The 27448-nt window shown below is 44.6% G+C and overlaps 1 protein-coding gene across 1 annotated transcript in view; it reads left to right on the top strand.

Annotated features, from left to right (window-relative positions):
- The window catches only part of LOC126253374 (spondin-1-like), a 161743-nt gene that overhangs the window by 40450 nt on the left and 93845 nt on the right, over positions 1–27448 (top strand). The window contains exons 3-5 of the mRNA XM_049954654.1: positions 3703–3997; positions 13835–13979; positions 20589–20795. Of these exons, the coding sequence (XP_049810611.1) occupies positions 3703–3997; positions 13835–13979; positions 20589–20795 (647 nt within the window). The remainder of the gene's footprint in view (positions 1–3702; positions 3998–13834; positions 13980–20588; positions 20796–27448) is intronic.

Here is a 27448-nt window from a genome sequence, read left to right as displayed (position 1 = left end):
TATGACGCCATATCTCCCGCAACGTTTTGCGAACAGAGTTAGTAGCAAAGAAGTAATAAGCCTGATGCTGCAGTTTTACTGTACGAACAGTGAAAATGTAGTTAGAGGCAGACGCTTTTTTTCTTTCATCATTTTGTGAGGGATTTCAAAGAAAAAAGTGTCCTGCAGGTTTGAAATTATGTGTAAAGTCTGCTGCAAGCGATTAGCTGCTCTCTTTCTCAAATAATGGATGATTTAGTCTGGTTGTTTGTGCGCCGTGAACAACGCTTCTCTTTCACCCCCACCCTTTTGAGAGGCAGGTGGTGTTTACCTCTACAATGGTTACTTCCAGTCAGTAAGTGATATGTGTAACAACTTTCGTTGAAATTGATGCAGTGGTTTAGAAGAAGATGTGGAACATACATGCATACATTTTCATAATACACTGTGTGATCAAAAGTATCCGGACACCCACAAAAACATACGTTTTTCATATTAGGTGCATTGCGTTGCCACTTACTACCAGGTACTCCGTATCAGCGACCTCAATAGTCATTAGACATCGTGAGAGAGGGCGCTCCACGGAACTCACGGACTTCGAACGTGGTCAGGTGGTTAGGTTTCACTTGTATCATACGTCTGTACGCGAGTTTCCACACTCCTAAACATCCATTAGTCCACTGTTTCCGATGTGATAGTGAAGTGGAAACGTGAAGGGATATATACAGCACTGAAGCGTACGGGCCGATCTCGTCGGTTGACTGACAGAGACCGCCGACAGTTGAAGAGTGTCGTAATGTGTAATAGGCTGACACCTATCCAGACCATCACACAGCAATTCCAAACTGAATCAGGATCCACTGTAAGTACTATGAAAATTAGGCGGGAAGTGAGAAAACTTGGATTTTGTGATAATCCACACATCACGCCGGTAAATGCCAAACGACGCCTCGCTTGGTGTAAGTAGCGCAAATCTTGGAAGGTTGAACAATGGAAAACTGTTGTGTGGAGTGATGAATCGCGGTACACAATGTGGCGATCCGATGGCAGGGTGTGGGTATGGTAAATGCTCGGTGAACATCATCTGTGCCGGCCGCTGGTGGCCGAGCGGTTCTGGCGCTACAGTCTGGAACCGCACGACCGCTACGATCGCAGGTTCGAATCCTGCCTCGGGCATGGATGTATGTGTTGTCCTTAGGTTAGTTAGGCTTAAGTAGTTCTAAGTTCTAGGGGACTTATAACCTCAGCAGTTGAGTCCCATAGTGCTCAGAGCCATTTGAACCATTTTTTTGAACATCATCTGCCAGCGTGTGTAGTCCCAACAGTAAAATTCGGAGGCGGTGGTGTTATGGTGTGGTCGTGTTTTTCATGCAGGGGGCTTGCACCCGCTGTTGTTTTGCGTGGCACTATCACAGCACAGGCCTACATTCATGTTTTATGCACCTACTTGCTTCCCACTGTTGAAGAGTAATTCGCAGCACAGGCCCACATTCATGTTTTATGCACCTACTTGCTTCCCACTGTTGAAGAGAAATTCGGGGATGGCGATTGCATCTTTCAACACGATCGAGCACCTGTTCATAATGCACAGTCTGTAGTGGAGTGATTAGACGACAATAACATCCCTGTAATGGACTGGCCTGCACAGAGTCCTGACCTAAATCCTATGGAACGCCTTTGGGATGTTTTGGAACGCCGACTTCGTTCCAGGCCTCACCGACTGACATCGATACCTCTCCTCAGTGCAGCACTCCGTGAAGAATGGCCTGCCGGCCGGGGTGGCCGAGAGGTTCTAGGCGCTACAGTCTGGAACCGCGCGACCGCTACGGTCGCAGGTTCGAATCCTGCCTCGGGCATGGATGTATGTGATGTCCTTAGGTTAGTTAGGTTTAAGTAGTTCTAAGTTCTAGGGGACTGATGACCTTAGAAGTTAAGTCCCATAGTGATCAGAGCCATTTGAACCATTTTTTGAAGAATGGCCTGCCATTCCCCAAGAAACCGTCCAGCACCTGATTAAACGTATACTTGCGGCCCCACACCATATTGAATTCCAACATTGCCGATGGAGGGCGCCACGAACTTGTACGTCATTTTCAGCCAGGTGTCCGGATAATTTTGACCACATAGTGTATGTATGGTTGTATATAGATAGATAGAAGAGGAGTGAGATTTTGATAATCTTGTACACACATTGGGCACAGCAACGATCGCAATGAAATAATAATAAAATATTACACAAAACAGTCTTGATCGCATAAAAATACTATTATTCAGAAGTGGTGACCGGTTTCGACCCGATGTCTGTCATCTTCGGGCCATACTCCTGTGATGACGTGTCGAGACGATTACACGGAGACAAACTGTAGATGTCGACATCAGTGGTGGTGTTCATAATTCCTTCTCCGTGCCATCGTCTCGATACGTCGTAACTGGAGACCATCTGGTCGAATCTGGTCTCCGCGAATGAATTAAAGTGCTTTCATGCGATCGAGATTGTTCTACTCGTATACGAGGCGTGTTTTTTAAGTAAGTACCGATTTGAAATTTAAAAAATACGTGCTAAGATATCTCAATAATTTTATTTTTACATGAAAGCCTGTACCTTAATCTACTTTTCTACATTATTTCCGTCAATACTGAGGCACTTGTCATAACGTTGTACCAGTTTTGGAATACCCTCCTCATAGAAGTCTGCCGCCTGACTTGTTAACCACTGCATCACCACTTTTTTGACTTCGTCATCGTCTTGAAGACGCTGACCGCCCAGGTGTTTCTTCAAGTGCAGGAACAGATGGTAGTCACTGGGCGCAAGATCGGGGCTGTACGGAGGATGATCTAGAGTTTCCCATCGAAAAGATGTGATGAGATCTTTGGTCTGGTTCGCCACATGCCGATGGGCATTTTCTTGCAGCAAAACGATGCCCTTACTCAACTTCCATGGACTGTTGCTTTGATTCTGGCGTCACGTAGGCCACCCATGTTTCATCGCCCGTAACAATTAGGCTTAAGAAATCATCACCGTCGGTGTGGTACCGCTGAAGGAAAGTCGATGCACTGTCTAAACGTTTGGTTTTGTGCACATCCGTAAACGTTTTAGGTACCCAAAGTGCGCACAATTTTCGGTAATTCAAGTGCTCGGCCACAGTGCCTTACAAAAGACTACGAGAAACATTATGAAAGTCATCCCGCAAGTAGGAAATCGTAAAGCGTCTGTTTTCTCTCACCTTATCGTCCACTTCCTGCACCAAACTTTCATTAAGGACCGAAGGACGCCCACTCCGTTGTTCATCATGCATATTTGTGCGGCCATCTTTAAATGCTCTCACCCACTTTCTTACCATTCCATCACTCGTAATGTTTTCTCCGTAAACTGCACAGATCTCACGATGAATATCAGTCGCTTTTAGGCCTTTAGCACTAAGAAATCTTAAAATAGCCCGTACTTCACAGTCGGCGGGACTCACGATTATCGGAGGCACCTTAAACACTCAGTACACAACGTAAACAGGGAAGAATCAGACTGTAATGGCGTCAGTGCGTAGATTAAGGTACAGGATTTCATGAAAAAATAATATTATTGAGATATCTTAGCACGTCTTTTTTTTTAATTTCAAAACTGTACTTACCTAAAGAACAGGCCTCGTACAATATTTTATAGGGGGAGGTTTTGTCGAGCATATTCTAGCCGTGTGTAGATTTGCTACGGTGTCGGTTGTGGCGCAGTGGTGCTGCAGAGCTCGCCGCAGATGCACCGGTTCACGGGCTTCGTGCTGACGGTGGAGCTGGCGGACGAGGAGTCGCTGACGGACGACGACGAGGAGGAGGAGCAGCCGCCGCGCGGCCGGCTGCACTCGCTGGGGCCGCTGGGCGCGGGCACCTTCTCGCTGTACGGCGACACGCTGACGCACTTCAGCGACCGCTGCCCCAACACCGTCACGCACACCTCCAGCTACCGCAAGGACAAGGTGCAGGTGTACTGGAAGGCGCCGCTCTCCGGCAGCGGCTGCGTCGTCTTCAGGTGGGTAACTACTAGCTGCTGGATAATCCTGTCCTTCAGGCACCGCACTAAACTAATTTCCATCACGTTTAATGACGAGAACACGGCAGGTGCAGTAACCTGATCTCCCAGCAACTTCACTCAGCGGAAAGCGCGTCAAAATAAACGAACAAATGTCTCGGCTTATCTGTAGGTATTCGACCGTTTCTGAGAAAACGACGGTCAACGTTTTCGAGGTACTTCATGTTCCTTTGAGCGAATAAATTGTTCAGCCGAAGCGGCATCACAGAGGTTACTGTCGCAGCCTAACACTTTTGCTTCCCGTGTTTGAAACCTGATTATCATTTTTATTATTATATTTGTTTCTAATTTATCTACAGGGTGTTAAAAAAAGGTACGGCCAAACTTCCGGGAAACATTCCTCACACACAAATAAAGAAAAGATGTTATGTGGACATGTGTCCGGAAACGCTTAATTTCCATGTTAGAGCTTATTTTAGTTTCGTCAGTATGTACTGCTCAATGGAGCTCGTTATCATGATTTCATACGGTATACTCTACCTGTGCTGCTAGAACATGTGCCTTTACAAGTACGACACAACATGTAGTTCATGCACGATGAAGCTCCTGCACATTTCAGTCGAAGTGTTCGTACGCTTCTCAACAACAGATTCGGTGACCGATTGATTGGTAGAGGCGGACCAATTCCATGGCCTCCATGCTCTCCTGACCTCAACCCTCTTGACTTTCATTTATGGGGGAATTTGAAAGCTCTTGTCTACGCAACCCCGGTACCAAATGTAGAGACTCTTCGTGCTCGTATTGTGGACGGCTGTGATACAATACGCCATTTTCCAGGGCTGCATCAGCGCATCAGGGATTCCATGCGACGGAGGGTGGATGCATGTATCCTCACTAACGGAGGACATTTTGAACATTTCCTGTAACAAAGTCTTTGAAGTCACGCTGGTACGTTCTGTTGCTGTGTGTTTCCATTCCATGATTAATGTGATTTGAAGAGAAGTAATAAAATGAGCTCTAACATGGAAAGTAAGCGTTTCCGGACACATGTCCACATAACATATTTTCTTTCTTTGTGTGTGAGGAATGTTTCCTGAAAGTTTGGCCGTACCTTTTTGTAACACCCTGTATACATGTCCGTAGAACATTGCTACATGAATGTTTGCCAATGTATACTGAAATTTAAATATCTTCAACATTTCGCGACCCTGTCAGCAACTGTATAAATAGTAATTTTAATTTTAATAATGAGCAGTCTCAGTTGCACCGTTTACCTAACATTTACCTAGGTGTCAGTCGCGATAACCCAAACTTCTTCAGAATAACAGTATCTACCGTTCGTCCATAGTGGATATCGTCAAGCTAAAACTAAAAATTCATAAATTATCGTCAGACTGTAAAACTTATCTGGCACTGCCTCGGCCCCACTTCGCGACCGCGATGCGGCAGCCACGAGTGCTGTACTGGAACTGACGGTAGCGTCATGAGGCCCGCCTAGGCGGACAGAATACCTTGAGCCTGCGCATAAACTGTATGACAGTTCCTTGTCGGGACAAGACGTGAACTTAACTCCTGACCTTGAATTTTCTAGTAAAGTGAAATAAAAGGTATAGCTGAGGAAAAGGGAGTATATGTTAACCTGTGCAGAACGTACTTAGATGGACTGTCTTAACATTTATGAAGTATTCATTGGTCACGATATGAGGAAGACATCATGTGCATCATGGCCTATCTAGGAAAATTTTTGTGCTTAAGCATGAACTATAATTACTTAAAAAGAACTTATGAGTGGGAAGGATAATATAAAGCCGTAATTATTACGACTAGGTCTAGAAATTTTTTAAGACGTAATTGTTAAGCACTTCCTTAGCTATGGTTACAACGCATGAACATCCTACTGACTTAGCACACAAACGGTCATGATTGAACTTAACTTCACCAAGAAGCTCAATCAGGCACGTGAATTAGTTTTTGACTTGATTCTAGACCATTTCAGGTCAAATATACTAATCTTGAATAATGACCATCTAATTTATAAGGCCCGTATTGCCGGATGTTACAGATTAGATGTAGGCTTGTTCATAAGTTCAATCATGACCATTTTTGTGCTAAGTCAGTAGGATGTTCATGCGTTGTAACCATAGCTAAGCAAGTGCATAACAATTACGTCTTTAAAAATTTCTAGACCTAGTCGTAATAATGACGATGTTGGCTTTATATTATCCTTCCCACTCATAAGTTCTTTTTAGGTGATTAAACTTCATGCTTAAGCACAAACATTTTCCTAGATAGACCATATCTTTTAAGCACATGATGTCTTCCTCATATCGTGACCAATGAATACTTCATAAATGTTAAGACAGTCGATCTAAGTACGTTCTGCACAGGTTAACATATACGCCCATTTCCTCAGCGATACCTTTTATTCCACTTTACTAATAAATTAAAGGTCGGGAGCTAAGTTCACGTTTTATCCCAACAAGTAACTATCATACAGATGATACGCAGGCGCAAGGTATTGTGTTCGCCTAGGCGGGCCTCATGACGCTACCGTCAGTTCCAGTACAGCACTCGTGGCTGCCGCATCGCCGTCGCGAAGTAGGGCCGAGGCAGTGCCAGATAAGTTTTACAGTCTGATGATAATTTATGGATTTGTAGTTTTAGCTTGACGATATCCACTATGGACGAACGGTAGATACTGTTATTCTGGAGAAGATTGGGTTATCCCGACTGAAATCTAGGTAAATTCTAGGTAAACGGTGCAACTGAAGCTGCTCAGTATTAAAATTAAAATTAGTATACTGAAATAACGTTCTCCTTAGTGTTCTACTAAGGCAACGGCCTTGCCGCAGTGGATACACCGGTTCACGTAAGATCTCCGAAGTTAAGCGCTGTCGGGCGTGGCCGGCACTTGGATGGGTGACCATCCGCGCCGCCATGCGCTGTTTCCATTTTTCGGGGTGCACTTAGCCTCGTGATGCCGATTGAGGAGCTACTCTACCGAATAGTAGCAGCTCCGGTCAGAGAAAACCATCATAACGACCGGGACAGCGGTGTGCTGACCACAGACCCGTCCTATCCACATCCTCAGGTGAGGATGACACGGCGGTCGGATGGTCCCGGTGGGCCACATGTAGCCTGATGACAGAGTGCTTTATTGTTCTACTAACAGTAAATCTGGTGAATGAATTTTTTTTAAATGAATGAAGTATTATTTGAAATTGTTTTCGGTAAAATTCCTGTATTGTATCTTGATTCTAAATCAGTTGCCAGAATGATGTGTTATGCATGGTTTCCCGCCAAATTATTGCCAACGTGTGAAATCTTCAGTAATATTTACGATGTTTCTTTCCCTAGCGAGATTTATACGAAGAAGTATCGTAGTGGCAAACCTGTCTTGGCGCGATGCTCTTGGTCTTCTGAATTTCTATCTTTCGAATGGCTTTATGGTGGATATAATCCAAGGTAAAGAATCAAACCTTCCCAAGGAATAAACATATGAATATATTGTAAGAGTCAACAACTGATATACCAGAATGAGAATTTAAAAAGACTGTAACCCCTGAAAATATCATACATACATGTATTGTATAAGTGTTTGACACTTATTGTGAAACCCAGTTCTAATTTTACAATTATTGTAACTCTCTTGTATCCCCTTGGTAAGAAACATTCGTACAGTCATCTTCTATGAACATGAGTAGCAAAATGAAAAAGTAAAATAACAGCAATAATCGAGTTTCGAACACAAAATGCAAAAAAGCGACAGATCGCGACACCAGCCACTGTGCCACAAGTTGGACTGAATTTATCAACCGATTTCTCACCCCAAGCGACTCGAAGTAGGATACTGATGACCCTGTGCTAACTGGATTTAAAAGACATTTCTACTTTTGTGGGATATATTAAATGTGGTGTGCCTGTTTCGTCAATGAGAAATACCACTCCTCGTCTTCCCTCCCGCACACGGGTCTGTAAGCCGTTGGTGTAGTGTCTTACATAATATGTGTATGTTCCGTCCATAGAAAAAAAAACAGAAAAACCTCCATGCATTCATCCTTCCTGGTACATACAAGGGTCATTCGGAAAGTAAGGAACGATCGGTAGCCAAATGGAAAATACAGTGAAAATCTGATGAAGCTTTGCACAGAACCGTTGGGCACTGTGTCTAGTCGATCGCATCATGTCGCTCTTTTCAGTTCTGAGCTCACAGTGTGAACGTAAAGATGGCTAGAAATTAGCGTCTCCCGCCAACTATGAGGGCCTGGCGAAAGATTTCGCCTGAAGCTATGCAATCCACATAACATAACTGTCATGTGGTTCGTTCTGAACGACAAGTCTCGGCCGCACTCTGCAGGGGCAATGAAGATGCTCCTGCAGCGTTTTCGATGGGAAGTGTTTGATCACCCACAATACAGCCCTAACTGGCTACCCCTGAGATTCATCTCTGCTCAAATGAACCGCTGGCTATGAAGACAATATTTTGCACAGACAACAAGCTGCAGTCCAGAGTAGAAAATTGGCGGCTGTCTTCTGTAACGAGGGAATTGAAAAGTTGGTACAATGCTACGACAGATGTCTAACTCTGAACGGCGACTGTGTAGAGAAGTAGCTGGAATGTGTAGCTAACCGTTACAAATAAAACAGTTTTGATTTTCACTGTGGTTTCCATTCCGCGACCTATCGTACCTTACTTTCCGAATAGCCCTCGTATAACGTTTTACAGGAGTCTACCGCCTCATGGGATCGAACTGTTGAAGGTGTCACAACTTCATGAACCTCTGAGGTCTTCCGAATATGGTCAGATAGAAAGTTCAATGAGAAGCAAGGAAACAGGTTGCTGCAGTAAGCACATTTGGATGAAAATAGGACATATTTATGTTAGTGGATAATCTGCAGATTTTTAAACGTTTTTACACTGTACAGCCACATCAATGTGGCCACTTGTCAAAAGCCTGAATAATCACCTTTTGCAGGATGAGACGTGCAGAAGGAGAGTCAGTGAGGTTCTGTAAGGTATCGAGAGGGATGTGGACCCACGCCAACTCCAGTCACGCGGGAAACTGCGCTAGGTTTATACGATGAGGAGTCACGGCTCTAACAGTCCGCTCTAAGTGGACCTAGACTTTCTCGATTGGGTGTAAGTCTAGGGAGTACGCTAAGCTCATCCTAGTGCTCTGCGAGCAGTGTGACACGTTGCATTGTCCTGCTGGTAGATGCCGTCATGCCGAGCAAAAATAAACTGCATCTAGGAGTGAACATGGTCGCCAAGAATAGAGGCATACTTATGTTGATCCACTGTGCCTTCTTGAATGACTAGATGAGCCGGAGAATTCCACGAATACACTTCCAGACCATAAGGCTTCCTTCTCCGGCTGGACTCTCTCCACGCCGTACACACCAGTGGCCATCTGTACGATGGAGCACAAAACGTGATTCATATGACAAATCTACCTGTCGCCACTCATTCGACGTCTGCTGTGCAGATTCCAGCCTCCGTTACCGATGTACAGCAGTCAACAAGTCTACACGAACCTGACACCTGCTGTGGAGGCCCATACGTAGCAACGTCCGCTGAATGGTCTGGGGAGATAATGTGGGTAGCCCCTTGGTTCATCTAAGCGCTCTGCTGCTGAACGGTTTCATGTCTGTTAGTTCGTGCACGTTTCCGCTGCCGGCGTAAACCCTGTAATCTATGGCCCATGGTGCATAACAGCTATCTCGGCAACTGTTTTGGATAGCGCCATTTGCCATGCACGATATACTGTAATAACGGCGACGTGCGAACAATTTGCAGTCTTAGCCATTTCGGAAATGCTTTCACCCTTGACCCGAAATCCAATGATCATGCCCTTTTAGACGTCAGATAAATTGGTTTCTTTCAATTCACAACTCAGGATTGGATGACAATGCAATATTAACTCTCTTTCTTGTCTGATGTGTGGCGGAGTATACTTTATGTACCACTGCTGTTTCTGTACGTAATAAACTGGAACACCTACAGCCGTTAGCACACTGGACTCGCATTCGGGAGGACGACGGTTCAATCCCGTCTCCAGCCATCCTGATTTAGGTTTTCCGTGATTTCCCTAAATCGTTTCAGGCATATGCCGGGATGGTTCCTTTGAAAGGGCACGGCCGATTTCCTTCCCAATCCTTCCCTAACCCGAGCTTGCGCTCCGTCTCTAATGACCTCGTTGTCGACGGGACGTTAAAAAACACTAACCTAACCTAACCTACAGCCGTTCTTACGATGTTATTTGTTATATGACTATCAGTTTCGGTGCTTCAGTGGACCGTTTTCAGCCCTTAACTGACGCTGTCGAGGTTGACTTCAACCGCATACACGATTCTTCAGTGTCCATCATGAACTGGTTTTCGCAAACTATCTATAGCAACGATGTGACTCGAAGCATCAACCACCAACTCCCTGCCATTTCCCTCTTTTCCTGTTGCGTCGGGTATGTTTCTCGGTAAGAACGATTGCCAATAGGCCTCTGTGTGAATCGCTCTAATTTTTACCTTCGTGATCTTTTCGCGAGATCGTAGGAGGAAGCAATATGTTCATTCACTCACGTGAAAGAAAACTGAGATAACCCAGAAATTTACCACTTGTCTGTTGTCGTCTCATCAAAATGTCTGACAGATACAGAAAAATTTCACACACACATTCACACACACAGGACTAAAAAGAATAAAAACCTTTTCAATGTAACACATTTTTAAAACGGACTAACCAGAATAAATAACCAGAATAAAATAATTTCTGCTAGGCCAGTACACATTCATATCCGCATACAGATAGTTCTGAAAATCTGTGCTTTTGAATTTTTGATAGCTATGACAATATTTACAATATTTAAAATGATAAACGTGGGAATCACCCAACAGATAAGAGTAAGTAATGCAGAGAGTAGCTGCTGTTGAGAAAAATAACTCAACAGATCACATCATTTGTAGAGCAATAATAATTGTTGGTGACTTAGTCATTCATACATCACTTATTATCTACCATATTCGACCGCGTTTTTTGTTTAAAATTTTACAAGTATTGCCACAGCTATTAAAAATTTGGTACAGATTTTCGCAACTACCTGTATGGAGTTAGGGATCTGTGTGGGACTAGAAAAAAATTTTTCCACTTGTAAAAAAAAAGTTACATTAGTAAAGTTTTTTTACTTAGATAATGGTTTTAAATGTCTTTTTACTGGAACAATCTCAAAATATTCAACAGCATATAAACAGTTCCGTCTGTGTGAATCGCTCTAATTTTTACCTTCGTGATCTTTTCGCGAGATCGTAGGAGGAAGCAATATGTTCATTCACTCACGTTAAAGAAAACTGAGATAACCCAGAAATTTTTATACGTTGCTTCTAAGAGCCACTCCCTTCTATTAACGTATTCTACAGCTTTGACTCATATTGCTGGACTGGAAGTGGATTTAGAGTGACTATCTTCGTACAAGATGTTTGAGGGACTTCGGCTGTTCAGTATACAACGTAAAATTAAGAACTACTTCAGCCGTCTGTATTTTAAACGTAATTTATTTAGGCTACCAATTTCCGCGTTACTTTACATCATCTTCAGGCCTGCTGACCAACGTGTATGAGGAATCCTAACTCAATGTGCAGTTGGAATAAGGGCCAGCAGTAATTAATTGGGATCCACAGGCTTCTGGTTTCGACAGCGCGATCCCTTCGTTATCAGCTGCTTCCATTTCTAAATGATTTACCACCTAGTGACAGACAGATTGCGTTTTCACAATATTAAATTTTGCAGGTACATATAAAGTTTATTCGATTTTCTAATATTTTAACGAAGTTTTGACTACATTAAAACTTCTTAAAACTAACAATTTTGTGTATTAATAAGGCGCGAAATACAAAGAAAGGAAAGAGTTTCGATTCATAGAATATGCCTCTCATTCCCGGGCAGCCTCCGCTCGATCTTCTACTACTCACCATCCGAGAGCGATGACCTCAGCAGTACCTTGAAGCTCTCGTCGTCAGATGGCGCGATACCTGACATTTCTTCAGCAATTTCTTCTTCAGTAATCACACTACTTTCCTATTTTGTAGAAATAAACCTTATTGATCTGCGTAATTTTTTATACGTTGCTTCCTCGTTTTGACTAGCATGTGTAACTATAGCAGCTCAACGCTTTTGGATTATGAAAATAACTTTCATCGCTTATTTAGTGTTAAATACACACATCATCAGAGTTTTGCATCACCCCGATATGTCGTGCAGATGGGCTGCAATTGTGACTGTTCCCGTGTCAATCGGAAGGTCACTCCTAACCTTGTTTGTAAAGATACACACAATACCCATGAGCGCCACCTACGGGTAGAACTCCGTACTCGAACGGACTTCAGCTTCTCAGATGAAACTGAAGCAGCAGTAAGGACGCACAGAAACGTCTCTGTAGTACAACGGAGAGAACGTCTGTCGTGCCACGAATGGCTGTCGCGACCAGTGCTCGGGTACGTATCATTTGCTTCTCGACGTGTGCGCTAGAGGCAAGGTGACGTGGTGTCTTGTGTTCATAGAGTCGTTTCCAGTTGACAGGTACTATTGAGGACTTACACCGCACAGACCTTCCATGCTCGACAAATGCGCAGCATGATCGATAGCTAAGACTTGAGCAGAAGGAACCTCGGACTGTGTCCTTCAGAACTGAATTCAGCGTTCGAAGAGGCTACAGGGCGTCATATAGCCTATTGCATCGAACTGTTGGGAAGAGATTGCATGATCTGAATCTCCATTCCCGACGGCCACGGCGAGTACCCACATCGTACGCCACAACACCACGCACTCCGTTAGAAATGGGCAAGAATTCATGGTGAATTGACGCCCCAGGATTGGCGTCGGCCATTGTTTTCGGATGAAAGTGATATATTTCTACCCTGATAGGTGCAGACACCGTGATTGGAGACAGTTCGGTAATACTGAACGCCCCCAACACTGTCCTAGCATTTACAACAGCCTGGTGGTGATAGAATAATGTTCTGTGATGGCGTTACATGGGGCCACCATACACCTCTCTTAGTTCTTCAGGTCAATCTCACTGCTGTGCGATACAGGAAGAAGATTCGGCAATCAAAAGAGGGACCATATCGCCAACATTTTGGTGACTATTTCATCTTTTTGGATGATAACTGCGATGCACATCGTGCCGTTGTCATGAACACTTTCCTTCAGCGTGGTAGGACCCCCAGAATGGAGTAGCCTGTTCATGAAGCAAACATGAACTCAATCGAGCATCCGTGCTGTTCTTGGACGAACACGTACACTGCGCGACTTGTGCAAAGTCGCCATGTAAGAGGGGAACAATTTGGACGAGTGCTGACTTGATGATTTCATCGATGATATGCCACTGTGGATTCAAACCTACATCCTGACAAGGGGACGTTCCACCACGTTTTGACGTTGCCCAGGAGTGCTGTGAAAAACGACCCTTGGGAAACAGACGACTTTGTCGTTACACAAATATATATATATATATATATATATATATATATATATATATATATATATATATATATATATATATATATATATATATATTGATGATCTGGAACGTTGCAAATACATACATATGTCACAGCCAGATTTTGTTTTCTGCGCCATGAATTTCGAAACCAACGAGTGATACGAAACTTTTGTTGATGTATTTAAATAAAACTGGCAAGATAGATTAGAGCGACCCTTTCATATGAAGCTGAAATTTACCTTGGTACTTAAACAATTTCCTAGCAATATATACTTTACCTGAACAGGAGATCAGCTACAAACAGATGCATTGCGTTACGATAACATGTGTGAAACTATTTCAGGGCCACAGTAATAGAACGTCCGAAGGTCTGGTATATGGATGACGGACCCCTGAGCCACGTTCTTTGCGAAGAGGTACCGGACACCTTTGAGGATCAGCTGCCAGTTCAAACAGAGTGCTGTCCTTGCGACGAAGCGAAGTACGAGGTAAAAGAAACTTTCAGTGATTGCTTTTATGTCTTTCTTGCTCATATTTATTTTGTTCTTTATTCGCCAAATGAGATCGCTGTCTTGCACGACAAAATTTATTCTTTTTAGTTAAATGCAGCATATTTTATCACATAATCGTAAATATTAAATTAATTCTAAGGACATGCACGTTTATTTCTTCGCTTACACCTAACGACTCTTCAAACCTATGCATTTGTCTGCTGGAACATATCTGTTGGACTGATATGATTTATAGTTAGAGACAAAACAACGTTGGTGTTAGCCTGCTGTTGCAGGCAAAATTTAGTACTGTGCGGTTTCTCTCTCTCTGACATTCTAGTAAAGCCAATCAGTATCCTTAAAGAGTAATAACAGAGTCTATACTATATCGTTATTAGACTCAGTTTTCAGGATTCAATGACCCAAATATTCTGTGTCTTCATGAAGTGCGGTTTGATCCCCTTCACCACAGAGTCTACATTTTGAGGCTTCTTTCTCGGTACACATCGTGTGCGGGTGTTTTCTGGAGTTCCCGTGAGCAGTTTTTAGTACTACCACGGCTTTCATGTGTCTCCTTTTATAACACGGGACTGCAGAACTTCTCTTAAAACATAGATTCTGCATTACTAGCTTGCCATGTTTTTGTTTTTGGACTTTAATCTAATATTTTGTATGCTTCTTTCTGATCTAGCTACGTAGTTCTGATTTTACCATCGCCTTAGTAAAGTTTAAGACAGGTTCGACCCAACAAGTGGAGTCATCGCTCCTTCCTTGATCAGATTGCCAGCTGGTTCATAGCCACCAATTCCCGAGTGACCAGGGGCGCACACCAGTTTTTCCCTGTTGCTTTCTCCTGGCCTCACAAGGGCTTCATGGCTTCCTGCAATGATCTTAAATCTCGTTACGAGGACTGACAGAGATTATGGACCAGCTTGGTTTTCTGAAAGAATGTAAATGCTGCGAACCTTGTAGCACCTATGTAAATTCTTCTCCACGCACCTGTCACTAAACCAGACTACGTCTCTTGAATGGTATTGTGGTGCATTCTTCCACTGCTCTCAACCCCAATTGTTACCTTGAAAGGTTTATTGAAACATCTCGAATTTATTGCTTGGTCAACTCGCATTTTCTCGACCATGACTATATTTACCAGACTCATTCAAATAGTGTAGAATTCAGGATACGCTAAAGATAGTTTTAGCCTATATGCACCTGTCGCTGCCTCAATTTTAGCCCACAGGTGTACAGGTGTAATGACAGCATGTCCAGCATGATCTCCATCCTGGCAATGGGTGTGCTGCTAAGTCCTCCTGTTATGGCCAGGCAGACCAATCTCTGCGCTTTCCCAGTCACCTTAGTAGACACCGACCGTTTTCCTTTATTCCATCTTGCTGCACCGCCAAAATTATCGTAGGTCTTGTTACAGAGGTTTACGTCCAGTACATGCTCCTGGATTCTGGAACCCAAATTTTACCACAGGGCCTTCCCTTTCTGGTGCACATGAAAACACCCTTTGCCTCGGAACATATTCTTTGTATGAGGAATACATGATAGTTTCACATCTAGGATAACTCATAGACCCATCACTACAACTTATACTGGTGGTATTTCGTCAAAGAGCTTGATATTCCAGTGCATTTGTTAATATGCTTCCTAGTGAACGGCATTACAACAGTTTTCCAGGGACTGACCCATAGATCCCGTTTTCTGCACCAACTGTTCATAACGTTCAGAGCACATTGTGAAATTGTTCTAACGGTACTTGCAGATTTTTCGGGTGTTACAATGACTAAATCATCTACGTATCCTTGGCAAAAGAAACTCTACAAATTAACTCTTCGATGTGTTCATGCACAACTAGATTCCACTGTAGTGGGGACAAAATACTTCCTCTCTGGCACCCTTTGGTGGTGTCGATCACTACTTTCTCATTAATAACGGTGATTAGAGCATCATTGTCTAGATATGTGGAGGGAAGGCACCTATACTTGGCTGCCCTCCAGTCTTCTCAAAGAGAGCCATCTGAACTAGCTCTTGCTGCTGTAATGTATTGCTGACCAGTGGATATCACTGCTCTGGTAACCATCATCCTAAAACCAGACTGTGTAATATGTATGTGTCATTTTCTGGATGTGATTGTCCTGATAAGTGGGAGTGCTGGATTTCTGCCTCGGTCTCTTGTTTCCCGTCTTGGAGGTGGGGGCGATCTATTCACCATTTCACTCTGAGAGTCTTTCTTTCAAGGTCATAACTTCACGACCTTTTAGTTCCCTCCACTTCACTTACGTTTAAGAAGTCAATCTTTACCTTCCTATTTTGAGAAGTTTGCTCCTCCTCTTGACCTGGTCCAGCTTCTCAGTAAAGTTTTCTGTTTCTTAGGATAGCCTATCACTCAGTCCATTAACAGAGATGACTTCCACGGGGCCGACTACGATGTTTGTTTATTTGAGGTATCACCAGGTCTCTCAGTTTTTGGATTGTTCTCCATTTTTGTCCCGCGAGAATTGAGGTTATATTAGATCGACACTAGTGGCACGCCACGCCTTTGTGAGACTAATGACTCAGGGTGGTCTCCCAATGTCCTCGAGGCTCCGTGTACAACTTATTTGAATTTCCCAAGTGTTCTTTAAACTCTGAATTTTCCTGCGTTTTTGTGTATTTATAAGGCACAGTTTCGTGGTTTGTTAACTGTGTAGTGCATAGTACCGCTGTTTGCATTACGACAAGCGTTTTTGTTTGAAGCGCCACTATCAGTTGTAATATCCTTCAGCAGCAACGCATCACAGCAAACCATTTCATTTGTCAGTTGACAGCTTCTCGTAAGAGCCGAATTATTTTGAATTTCCTTTGTGATTTTAATTTAAACTCATAATTTCTTGATTGTTTCTGTATTTATCGGTTTACTAACTGTTTAGCCGTCTTTAATATGGATAGGGACTGTGATTGCTGGTTCAGTGACAATTCCCTCGCAACTCCAAGTGGTGCTGATTTCGGTCACGCAGCTTGAGACTATTGCCAGTGGGCATCACCATGGAGGATCGGACTTGGGGATCCATGGGACGACCAGCACGTCACACGTGTTCCCCACCCCAGGTACTGCCTGTACTGATGTGGACACCTCACATGTGGTGGAGTGAAAGGTAGTTCTAAGGTGTGGTAGGCAGCGACAGATTTTCCGCGGGAGTTATTGAAGGGCCTCCCCAGTTCTTGTGACGAACAGGTTTCAGCCGCTGCCTTGTGGGTCATAAACGTACTGAGCCAGAAGCAGTGTTTTGCCCTGTTTCGGGGAAAGCTTCTCGACCTGCAAGATCTAGGCAGTCACAGAGAGTGCTCCAATGTTAGGTACTTAGTAGACCCCTCTAGGGATATGGCTACCTAAAGTCATTCTAGGTATGAAACATGTATTTCTTAATCCCATGAAGAGCACATGGTGCAGCCATCTCCGGGTGGTGGCTCATGTTGGTACTAACAATGTGTATCGCTTTGCATTGGAAGAGATTCTCTCACGGTTTCAGGTGGCTAGCTGAAGTGTTAGAGAGTGCCACTCTTGCTTACGAAATGATAACGGAGTTCACCATCTGTACCGTCGTCAAGATTACCGACTGCAAATCTTTGGCACAGATCTGAGTGGAGGATCTGAGAGTGCGACCGTGTAGCCCGCAGATACCTCGACTTGTGCCACAGGGTGGTGGGTTTTCGGGTTCTCCATAATAGATCAGGGGATCACTACACACAAAAGTATCTACATGGGTAACAGGAGCTGTGTGAAGGGGACGGGAGGGTTTTTTTAAGTTACAGGTTCTTGGGAAACTGTATAAATGACGTCAGTCTAAAAGGATGCATTGCAAACACAGGACTAAGATAGACCCGGCAACAATCGGTATTGTAGATGTAACCTGTCGTAGCTGTAATGGGAAAGAACCGGAGCTCCAAGAGCTAATAGAAAGCATTGAACTCAAATTTTTGTATGTGTGGAAAGCTGGCTAAAACTGTAGATCAGTTCGGCCGAAATTATTACAAATAACCTAGCAGTGTTCAGAAAGGAATTTATGGTGCCGTGTTTATTGCTGTCAGAAGTAGTTTACCTTGTAGTGAACTTGAAGTGGATAGTTCCTGTGAGTTAATAGGGGTACAGGAGCTACCTGAATTAGAAGTAGTTGCTCCAAAGTAGACAATACACGATGGGTAGGGGAGCAGTGGGTCGACCATATGCATCTTCAGCAAAGCACGATCTTTACGACACGGTTAGTTACTTTAGTTTTCATGAACCATATGGGTTGCAGGTTTCATCAGTACATAGTAGTGTACCTGGTAATATGAAACATTTGCCTTGCTGCTTAGAGACGTTTTCACTTTAGGTCGAAATACCCATCTGGCTTGAAATGAAATGAAATGTGCGATGATATTATTGGCTGAGAGACCTCGTCCGAGATGTTCGACCGCCTGGTACAAGTCTTGATGATGACGAAATGATGATGAGGACAACACACACACCCAGTCCTACACAGAGAAAAGCTCGGATCTTACCGGGAATCGAACCTGGGGTCCTGTGAACCTCAAGACCAAGAGCAGTCAAACTAAAGCTGAAAGAAGCGAAAATGAGCGTAAGGATACTAATAAGAGAAATTTTCAGTGACTTTGAAAGTAAAATTTTGTCAGTCGGTCTGACTAAAAAGCCTAAGAGGTTTTGGCCTTATCCAAAATCATTAGGCGGGTCGATATCATCTGCTCACTCAGTGACCACATAGGGACAGGAACTAAAGATAACAGAGAGAAGGCCGAAATACCGACTTGGTTCTTCTGAAACTATTTAACCACCGGAAACTGTAATACGGTCCCTCCTTTCAATCGTAGTGCAGGCGGCGAAATTGTGTATATTGAGATAAACGATTGCGGAATATAAAAGCAACTACAACCGCTTAGCAGTGGAAAGGCAGGAGGACCAGATAAGATATTGCTAGAATCGGTATAATCTTCGTAGAATCTTACAGATAAGTTACGTGTAAGATTCTACGAAGATTATACCCCTTCTAGCAGCAGTTTATTGTAGTTCGCTGGAGCAGCAAAGGATACATGGGGACTGGAAAAAGCGCAGATCATTCCCGTTTTCAAGATGAGTGGTAGGACAAACGCACATTTTAGACCTGTAGTGTTGACGTCAACCTATTGTAGGATTGTGGAACACGTTCTATGCTCAAGAATTATGACGTTTTGGAGAATGAAAATTTCCTCTATAAAAATTAACATGGATTCCGGAAACTGAGATTTTGCGAGTCTCAACTCGCCATGTTCCTGCACGAGAGGCATAGCGCTGTAGACAACGGCGCTCGGGTCTGGCACAGAAGGAAGGCACCTGACACCGTTCCGCACTGCCATTTAGTAAAAAAAGAAAGGAAAGAAAGTACGAACTTACCGAGTATCAGTCCATATTTGCAACTGAATTCCGAACTTCTTTACACACAGAAATTAACGTGCCTCTCTTAACGGAACAGATGTAACGGTAATTTCCAGAGTACCCCAGGGAAGTGTGTTAGGACCGTTACTGTTTACAATGTATATGAATGATCTAGCAGAAAGCATCGGAAGTTCTTTAAGAATCTTCGCAGATGATGCGGTTGTCTATAAAAAAGTTGCAATAGCAGAAGACAGATTTTGTTTTTGCAAAATGACCAGCAGAGGATTGCTGAATGGTGCAGGCTCTGGAAGTTGTCCCTGAAAGTAAACAAATGTAGCATATTGCGCATACATAGGAAAAGAAAGAAAATGCTGTACAGGTACACTACTGATGACAAACTGCTGGAAACAGTGTGTACTGTAAACTATCCAGAACGACCTTAAGTGGAATGACCACATAAAACAAATAGTAGAAAAGCAGTCGCCAGACGGATTCATAGGAGGACTCTTAAGCAAATGTAACTAATCCGTGAAAGAAGTGGCTTACAAAGTGACTTTTCGACTGATTTTTGAGTATTGTTCATCAGTCTGGGACTTATCGAGTGGGACTGATAGAAGAGGAAGGAGGGAGATCCAACGAAAAGCGGCGCGTTTCGTCGCGGGATAATTTAGTCGGTGGGAGAGCGTTACAGAGATTCTCAACAGCCGGTAGTGGCAGACGATTCAAAAGAAGCATTGCACAGCACGAAGATGTATCCTATAGAAATTTCGAGGGAGTACTTTTGCAAAGAGTCGGACAGTATGTTATTTCCTCCCAAATACATCTCCCGAAATGACTACGAAGAGAAAATTCGAGAAATTAGAGCTAACACAAAGGGTTGCCGACAAGTGGCATCCACGAGTCAATCAGGGAAATGGGGGATCAATTAGTGGTACAGGAAGTACCTTCCGCAAAAAACCCTGATACGATTTGCTGAGTATTGATGTAGCTGTAGATGTGGACCATGAATTTATGACCCCCTCTGACTTAAAAACAGGATGTTTCTCAATATTTTAGTAACTAAAAGCTCGGTATCATTTTCTTTGTGATTCCACATTATTATTAAGAGCGTAGAATGAAACTATACATTTTAAAGTCTAGAGATCTTCTCGTAGTGTATGGAGAAATTCGTAAGTGATCTACGCTGCACTAACGATTTTCTCTCTCTTCAGCTCGCTTTTGAAGGACTGTGGTCTCGCCACACGCACCCTAAAGGCTTCCCGGACGACAGCTTCCTAGCAAAGTTCAGCGACGTGGTCGGAGCCTCCCATACGCCGGACTACTACTTCTGGTCGTACGGAGCCAGAGCGACAAGGGGCCTGAGGCAGCTGGCGGAGCGAGGCTTCACCCGGGAGCTGGAGCACGAACTCAAGACCCACGTAAGAGCGCGCCGCACCTCACTTTCCTCTATTCTGTAGCTGTACGTCACTGAACGAAAAAGCTGACCAGATAGTCACGCGTATTAACATACTTGCAGTACGGGGAAGTAAGCCAGCCCCGATTCCAATCCGCCTGCCGGATTAACGTCGAGGGTCGGTGTGCTGGCCAGCCTGGATATGGATTTTAGTCGCTGTTTCCCGTTTGACACGAAGTGTACACCGGGCTGGTTTCCGAGTTCCGCTTCAGTTACATAGTACGCAAGCATTTACACTACTGGGCATTAAAATTTCTACACCAAGAAGAAATGCAGATGATAAACGGGTATTCATTGGACAAATATAGTATACTAGAACTGACACGTGATTACATTTTCACGCAATTTGGGTGCATAGATCCTGTGAAATCGCCGGCCGGAGTTGCCGTGCGGTTCTAGGCGCTACGGCGTGGAGCCGAGCGACCGCTACGGTCGGAGGTTCGAATTCTGCCTCGGGCACGGATGTGTGTGATGGCATTAGGTTAGTTAGGTTTAATTAGTTCTAAGTCCTAGGTGACTGATGACCTCAAAGTTAAGTCGCATAGTACTCAGAGCCATTTGAACCATACTGTGAAATCAGTACCCAGAACAACCACCTCTGGCCTTAATAACGGCCTTGATACGCCTGGGCATGAGTCAAACAGAGCTTGGATGGCGTGTACAGGTACAGCTGTCCATCCAGCTTCAACACAATACCACAGTTCATCAAGAGTAGTGACTGGCGTATTGTGACGAGCCAGTTGCTCGGCCACCATTGACCAGACGTTTTCAGTTGGTGAGAGATCTGGAGAATGTGCTGGCCAGGGCAGAAGTCGAACATTTTCTCTATCCACAAAGGCCCCTACAGGACTTGCAACATGCGGTCGTGCATTATCCCGCTGAAATGTAGGGTTTCGCAAGGATCGAATGAAAGGTAGAGCCACGGGTCGTAACACATCTGAAATGTAACGTCTACTGTTCAAAGTGCCGTCAATGCGAACAAGAGGTGACAGAGAGGGGGTAACCAATGGCACCCGATACCATCACGCCGGGTGACACGCCAGTATGGCGATGACGAATACACGCTTCCAATGTGCGTTCACCGCGATGTCGCCAAACACGGAAGCGACCATCATGATGCTGTAATCAGAACCTGGATTCATCCGAAAAAATGACGTTTTGCCATTTGTGCACCCAGGTTCGTCGTTGAGTACACCATCGCAGGCGCTCCTGTCGGTGATGCAACGTCAAGGGTAACCGCAGCCATGGTCTCCGAGATGATAGTCCATGCTGCTGCAAACGCCGTCGAACTGTTCGTGCAGATGGTTGTTGTCTTGCAAACTGTTCTCTCAGGGATCGAGACGTGGCTGCACGATCCGTTACAGCCATGCGGATAAGATGCCTGTCATCTCGACTGCTAGTGATACGAGGCCGTTGGGATCCAGCACGGCTTTCCGTATTGCCCTCCTGAACCCACCGATTCCATATTCTGCTAACACTCATTGAATCTCAACCAACGCGAGCACCAATGTCGTGATACGATGAACCGCAATCGCGATAGGCTACAATCCGATCTTTATCAAAGTCGGAAACGTAATGGTAAGCATTTCTCCTCCTTACACGAGGCATCATAACAACGTTTCACCAGGCAACGCCGGTCAGCTGCTGTTTGTGTATGAGAAATCGGTTGGAAACTTTCCTCATGTCAGAACGTTGTAGGTGTCGCCACCGGCGCCAACCTTGTGTGAATGCTCTGAAAAGCTAATCATTTGCATATCACAGCATCTTCTTCCTGTCGGTTAAATTTCGCATCTGTAGCACGTCATCTTCGTGGTGTAGCAATTTTAATGGCCAGTAGTGTAGAACCATTTGTGACGCCTGCACACGGAAAATCCATGCTGTACGTAGATAGATTAGGTACACTGATTCTGTCGTGGATGGAGAGTGACCTTCGCTGTGTGATCTCCTTAAATATTCTCTTAGTATCAGCACAAAAAGAGACTAATCTAATTCGTTCTTGATCGTCCTAATACATATACGCCAATTGTAGAAAGAGCACTTTCTCTGCTGGAAATGTCACGCTTACTTAAATATTCCGAACTATTGCATAGTGGGCGCCCGTCTCAAATATGAGGCTGAGCGCATCGGCCACCTGGTCGTCTGAACTCCGATATAGCGAACCTCGAAACGAAAGACAGATACGTGGATTGCCGGCCTCGCAATCCAAAACCCATCCTAAGTTCCGGCCCCTAGGTCCAATTCCCTGTGTTCAAGATAAAATTTAAACTTTTCAAGAGCGAACGGAACAGCCAGACCCTGACACGCATACAACGAAAAGTCTAGTGCCACCCGTCTTGGCGAGGCAAAGGCAATAGTTCGCCTCTCACCTGCGTCGTCCTGTAAAAGGACGGCGGCCACCCCGCCAGTAAAGGCATCGGTCTGGAGAATGAATCTCGTTTCCAAATTAAGAATCACTAATATGGGCTGGTTACTAAGAGCCGTCTTAATCGCCTCAAATTCCCATCCTTTCTTACGAATATCGTTAAGAGAGGCGACTAACTGAGTGAAATTAGGGACAATCTTCCGAAAGTAGTTGGCCGTCCGATAACTCGGGTGACTCCCTTTCCATTCTTAGGGCGAGCAAATTTCTTCATATCGGAAGTACATTCTTGGTAGATTCTTATTCCATATTTATAAACCAGATGTCCCAAAACGAAATCTGCTGCTTGGCGAGAATGACCTTAGAAGATTTGACCATCATACAAGCAGACCGAAGACTAAATAACACCTATTGAAGATACGAAACATGTTCAGCGAAGGCTCTTCTATATGCAGTAACGTCTACAAGCTAATTATAAACACAGTTGAACTTTAAATCCCCCAAAATATGATCTAAAACCCGTGAAAGCTCGGCAGCTCCAGTGGCTAGGCCGAAGGGTACACGGTTGAATTCTTACCAATTCCAGTTCTTACAGAAGGCTGTACCGGACTTGGAATCCTCACTCATGGACATTTCATAATAAGCCCGATTTAAATTAAGCACAGAAAAATAGGAGGCTTCAGCAAACCAAGCAACACAGTTATGGAGATCCGAAAGGAGAACTGATTCTAATGTGACTTTTTCATTGAGGATCTTGGAATCAACAACCGGTCTTAAATCTGCCCCCCGTCCCTTAGACACCAAAAATGTAGGCAAGGCATATGGAGAAGTTGAAGGTTTAATTACTGCATCACGAATAGTGATCTCAATCTTTCGCCTTAAAATCTTCATTTTAGGTAGTGAGACACGATGAGGAGCCTAGAGATCCCTTAACTGCATAGCCTCAGTTTCACTAAGATGACCAAGATCCACCTCCGTCCGCTCAGTCTACATGGTATTAAAGGTAACACTACTAGCGGAACAGGTACGGAAGGCTATCTTCTCTGACGGGCAAAACCCAAAGGAAAATGTATTGCAGGCAAAATCAAGGACTAATCTAATACGCTGGATAAAATCACATCCAAGCAAGGTGACAGGTAATTTCTTCACAGCTAACAATTTAACTAGCTAGGAAAAATCAAGAATCGACAGGCTAACTCGCGCCTCACCTGCCAAAGGCAACTCCTGCCCATTGCCAACACGACATCTCTGAGGCGGGAAGGGGTTTGGGGGGCAAGGACGAGAGTGGTCTAAGAGAGGTGAACTTACACAAACGTCGAAATTCTAGGTACCAGTCTTAGTCAATTAAAGAAACAGAATCAAGCAGACCACAAACGGGTTCTCTATTAATTTGGGTACATTCATAAGGGAGGAACGGTTTATCATAAGCGAGAATACGTGCACAAAACCCGAGGGCCTTTTCACTCGAGCTATCACTCGCTTACCATGTAGTCAACTGTTGGGCCTTGGCCTACGCTCAACGGGTCCCTCCCGCACTAAGTGACTGCGGGAACCACACCGAAAACACTATGTACTAGATGATAATTTAACAGCTGAGCCGCGATAGTTGCCACTAATATAAGAATAGACATGTGACTCTCAGTCACTTCGTTTACGCTGCTCGTCAGCAAATGTAAAGGCTTCCATAGAGGTTACCAAATCATTGACTTCAGCAAATGTGGTCAGCTTCCGAGCGAAGACAAGCCATGACCGATCCTAAGACCCCCCAGCCCTTTAAGATGTTAGAGATACAAGCAATCCAGTTCGGTGACATTCATACTCAAAGCCGAGACACCAATACGAACACGCTTCATTTTACTGTAACAAGGTTTCATCGGAAGCCTGTACTTGCTCAATAATACAAGCTCTCAAGTTCGTTCCTAATACATGCTGGCAGCTTCCTTTCAATTATACAGGCTCTATCTAACCTGCCCCACATCTCCCCGCTCTCGGAGTACACGTGACAGCAACTCACTTAACACACCCTTAGACAAAGGATAAAACAGAGAAAGAATGACTAAAAGCTAGTTCTGCAAGGCGTTAGCATGTAATTCAAACGTCACAATTAACCGTAACACTTTAGGAGTTTGGTGCAGTTGGTCAGTCGCCAGTCCAGTGTTACCATTTAATAAACACAAAATAGGATTCGGCAATTTAGCAAAAGAATCTGAGACAGATCCTCAAGAGCATGGGTTCGGCCTTTATACCCTGGAACTGATCAACGAAAACACCCTCTTCCCCATTAGGCCCTTCCTTCACTCTCCAAACCTAACTCGCCCGCGATAATCTGTAATTCCTTAATCCTAGCGCTTAGCTGTTTTACAACGCCCTTCTGCAAATCACCGAGTTCAAGGTGGGTTATGTCGTCAACACGATTACTGAAATGGCACAACTGGGCCTGAATTGTACACACTTGCTTACGGGATTCTATTTGTGTTTATCTGCTCTGCATAGAAACTAACAGTTCTTGATCGTTAGGAGAGAAATTTATTTTGTACTTATTTGCTGCGCTTAGCTTTTAAATAGTTTTTCTGGGAAAACCTAGCGTAGTTTTCGCGTCTCGTATTTCAGTGAGTGTTTCTTGATTATCAGAGTAGCTCATCAGAAGATTATCTTGGGAATTTGTCACCGTATAGAGTAGGGTAAACATAGTCATGTGTAGGGACTGTGGTTGTTGTGAGCGGACGCAAGGAGAATTGGCCACTCTTCGGGGGCAGGTGGAGGCTTTGTCTGTTAGGCTCATCGAGCTCGAGGCGCAGGCGTCGGCTCGTAGTGGCGTTGGGGCAACTGTGGTGAGACCTATGCCTACTTCGGTGGCCTTGGAATCACATGGAACCCCTGATGTCGCTGCGTCTTCCGGCAGTGAGCATCTTACCGGTCAGCCATCACTCCAGGGTGAATGGCGGACAGTGGTGGGCTCGCGCGTGCCTGGCCGAAAGGCGAAGGTGGGATCTGGCCGCGTGGCAGCTGCCTTACCCCTTTCCAACAGGTACGGGGTGCTTCCTAGTGGTGATGACATCGTTTCCGAGCCACCACAGGATGCCTCGCCTGTTGGGCCAGTGGCCGATTCTCCGGCAAGGTCCCGACAGTCACAGAGGGCGGGCCTATTAGTTATAGGGAGCTCCAACGTTAGGCGGGTTATGGAGCCCCTCAGGAAAATAGCGGGTAGGTCGGGGAAGAATGCCAGTGTGCACTCGGTGTGCTTGCCGGGGGGTCTCGTCCGTAATGTGGAGGAGGCCCTTCCGGCAGCTATTGAACGCACTGGGTGTGACCGGCTGCAGATAGTAGCACATGTCGGAACGAATGACGCCTGCCGCTTGGGTTCTGAGGCCATCCTTGGTTCCTTCCGGCGGCTGGCTGATTTGGTGAAGACAACCAGCATCGCACGCGGAGTGCAAGCTGAGCTTAATATCTGCAGCATAGTGCCCAGAGTCGATCGCGGTCCTCTGGTTTGGAGCCGTGTGGAGGGTCTAAACCAGAGGCTCAGACGACTCTGCGACTATAATGGTTGCAAATTCATCGACCTCCGTTATTGGGTGGAGAACTGTAGGGCCCCCCTAGACAGGTCAGGCGTGCACTACACACCGGAAGCAGCTACTAGGGTAGCAGAGTACGTGTGGCGTGCACACGGGGGTTTTTTAGGTTAGAGGGACCCCCCCTTGGGCGAAACGATAAAATACCTGACGGCTTACCAGAGAGAACATCAGCATCGTTGATAAAGAACGTCCGTCCTCAGAGACCAAAAACAGGAAAAGTTAACGTAATATTGGTAAACTGCAGGAGTATCCAGGGCAAGGTTCCTGAATTAGTATCGCTTATTGAAGGAAATAGTGCGCATATAGTATTAGGAACGGAAAGTTGGTTAAAACCGGAAGTGAACAGTAACGAAATCCTAGACACAGAATGGAATATATACCGCAAGGATAGGATAAACGCCAATGGTGGAGGAGTATTTATAGCAGTAAAGAATTCAATAATATCCAGTGAAGTTATTAGCGAATGCGAATGTGAAATAATCTGGGTTAAGTTAAGTATCAAAGGTGGGTCAGATATGATAGTCGGATGCTTCTATAGACCACCTGCATCAGCAACCGTAGTAGTTGAGCGCCTCAGAGAGAACCTGCAGAACGTCGTGAAGAAGTTTCGTGATCATACTATTGTAATAGGGGGAGACTTCAATCTACCAGGTATAGAATGGGATAGTCACACAATCAGAACTG

This window comes from Schistocerca nitens, chromosome 4, assembly GCF_023898315.1.
Source record: "Schistocerca nitens isolate TAMUIC-IGC-003100 chromosome 4, iqSchNite1.1, whole genome shotgun sequence".
Taxonomy (NCBI): Eukaryota; Metazoa; Arthropoda; class Insecta; order Orthoptera; family Acrididae; genus Schistocerca; species Schistocerca nitens.
This window is presented reverse-complemented; position numbering and strand designations above follow the sequence as displayed.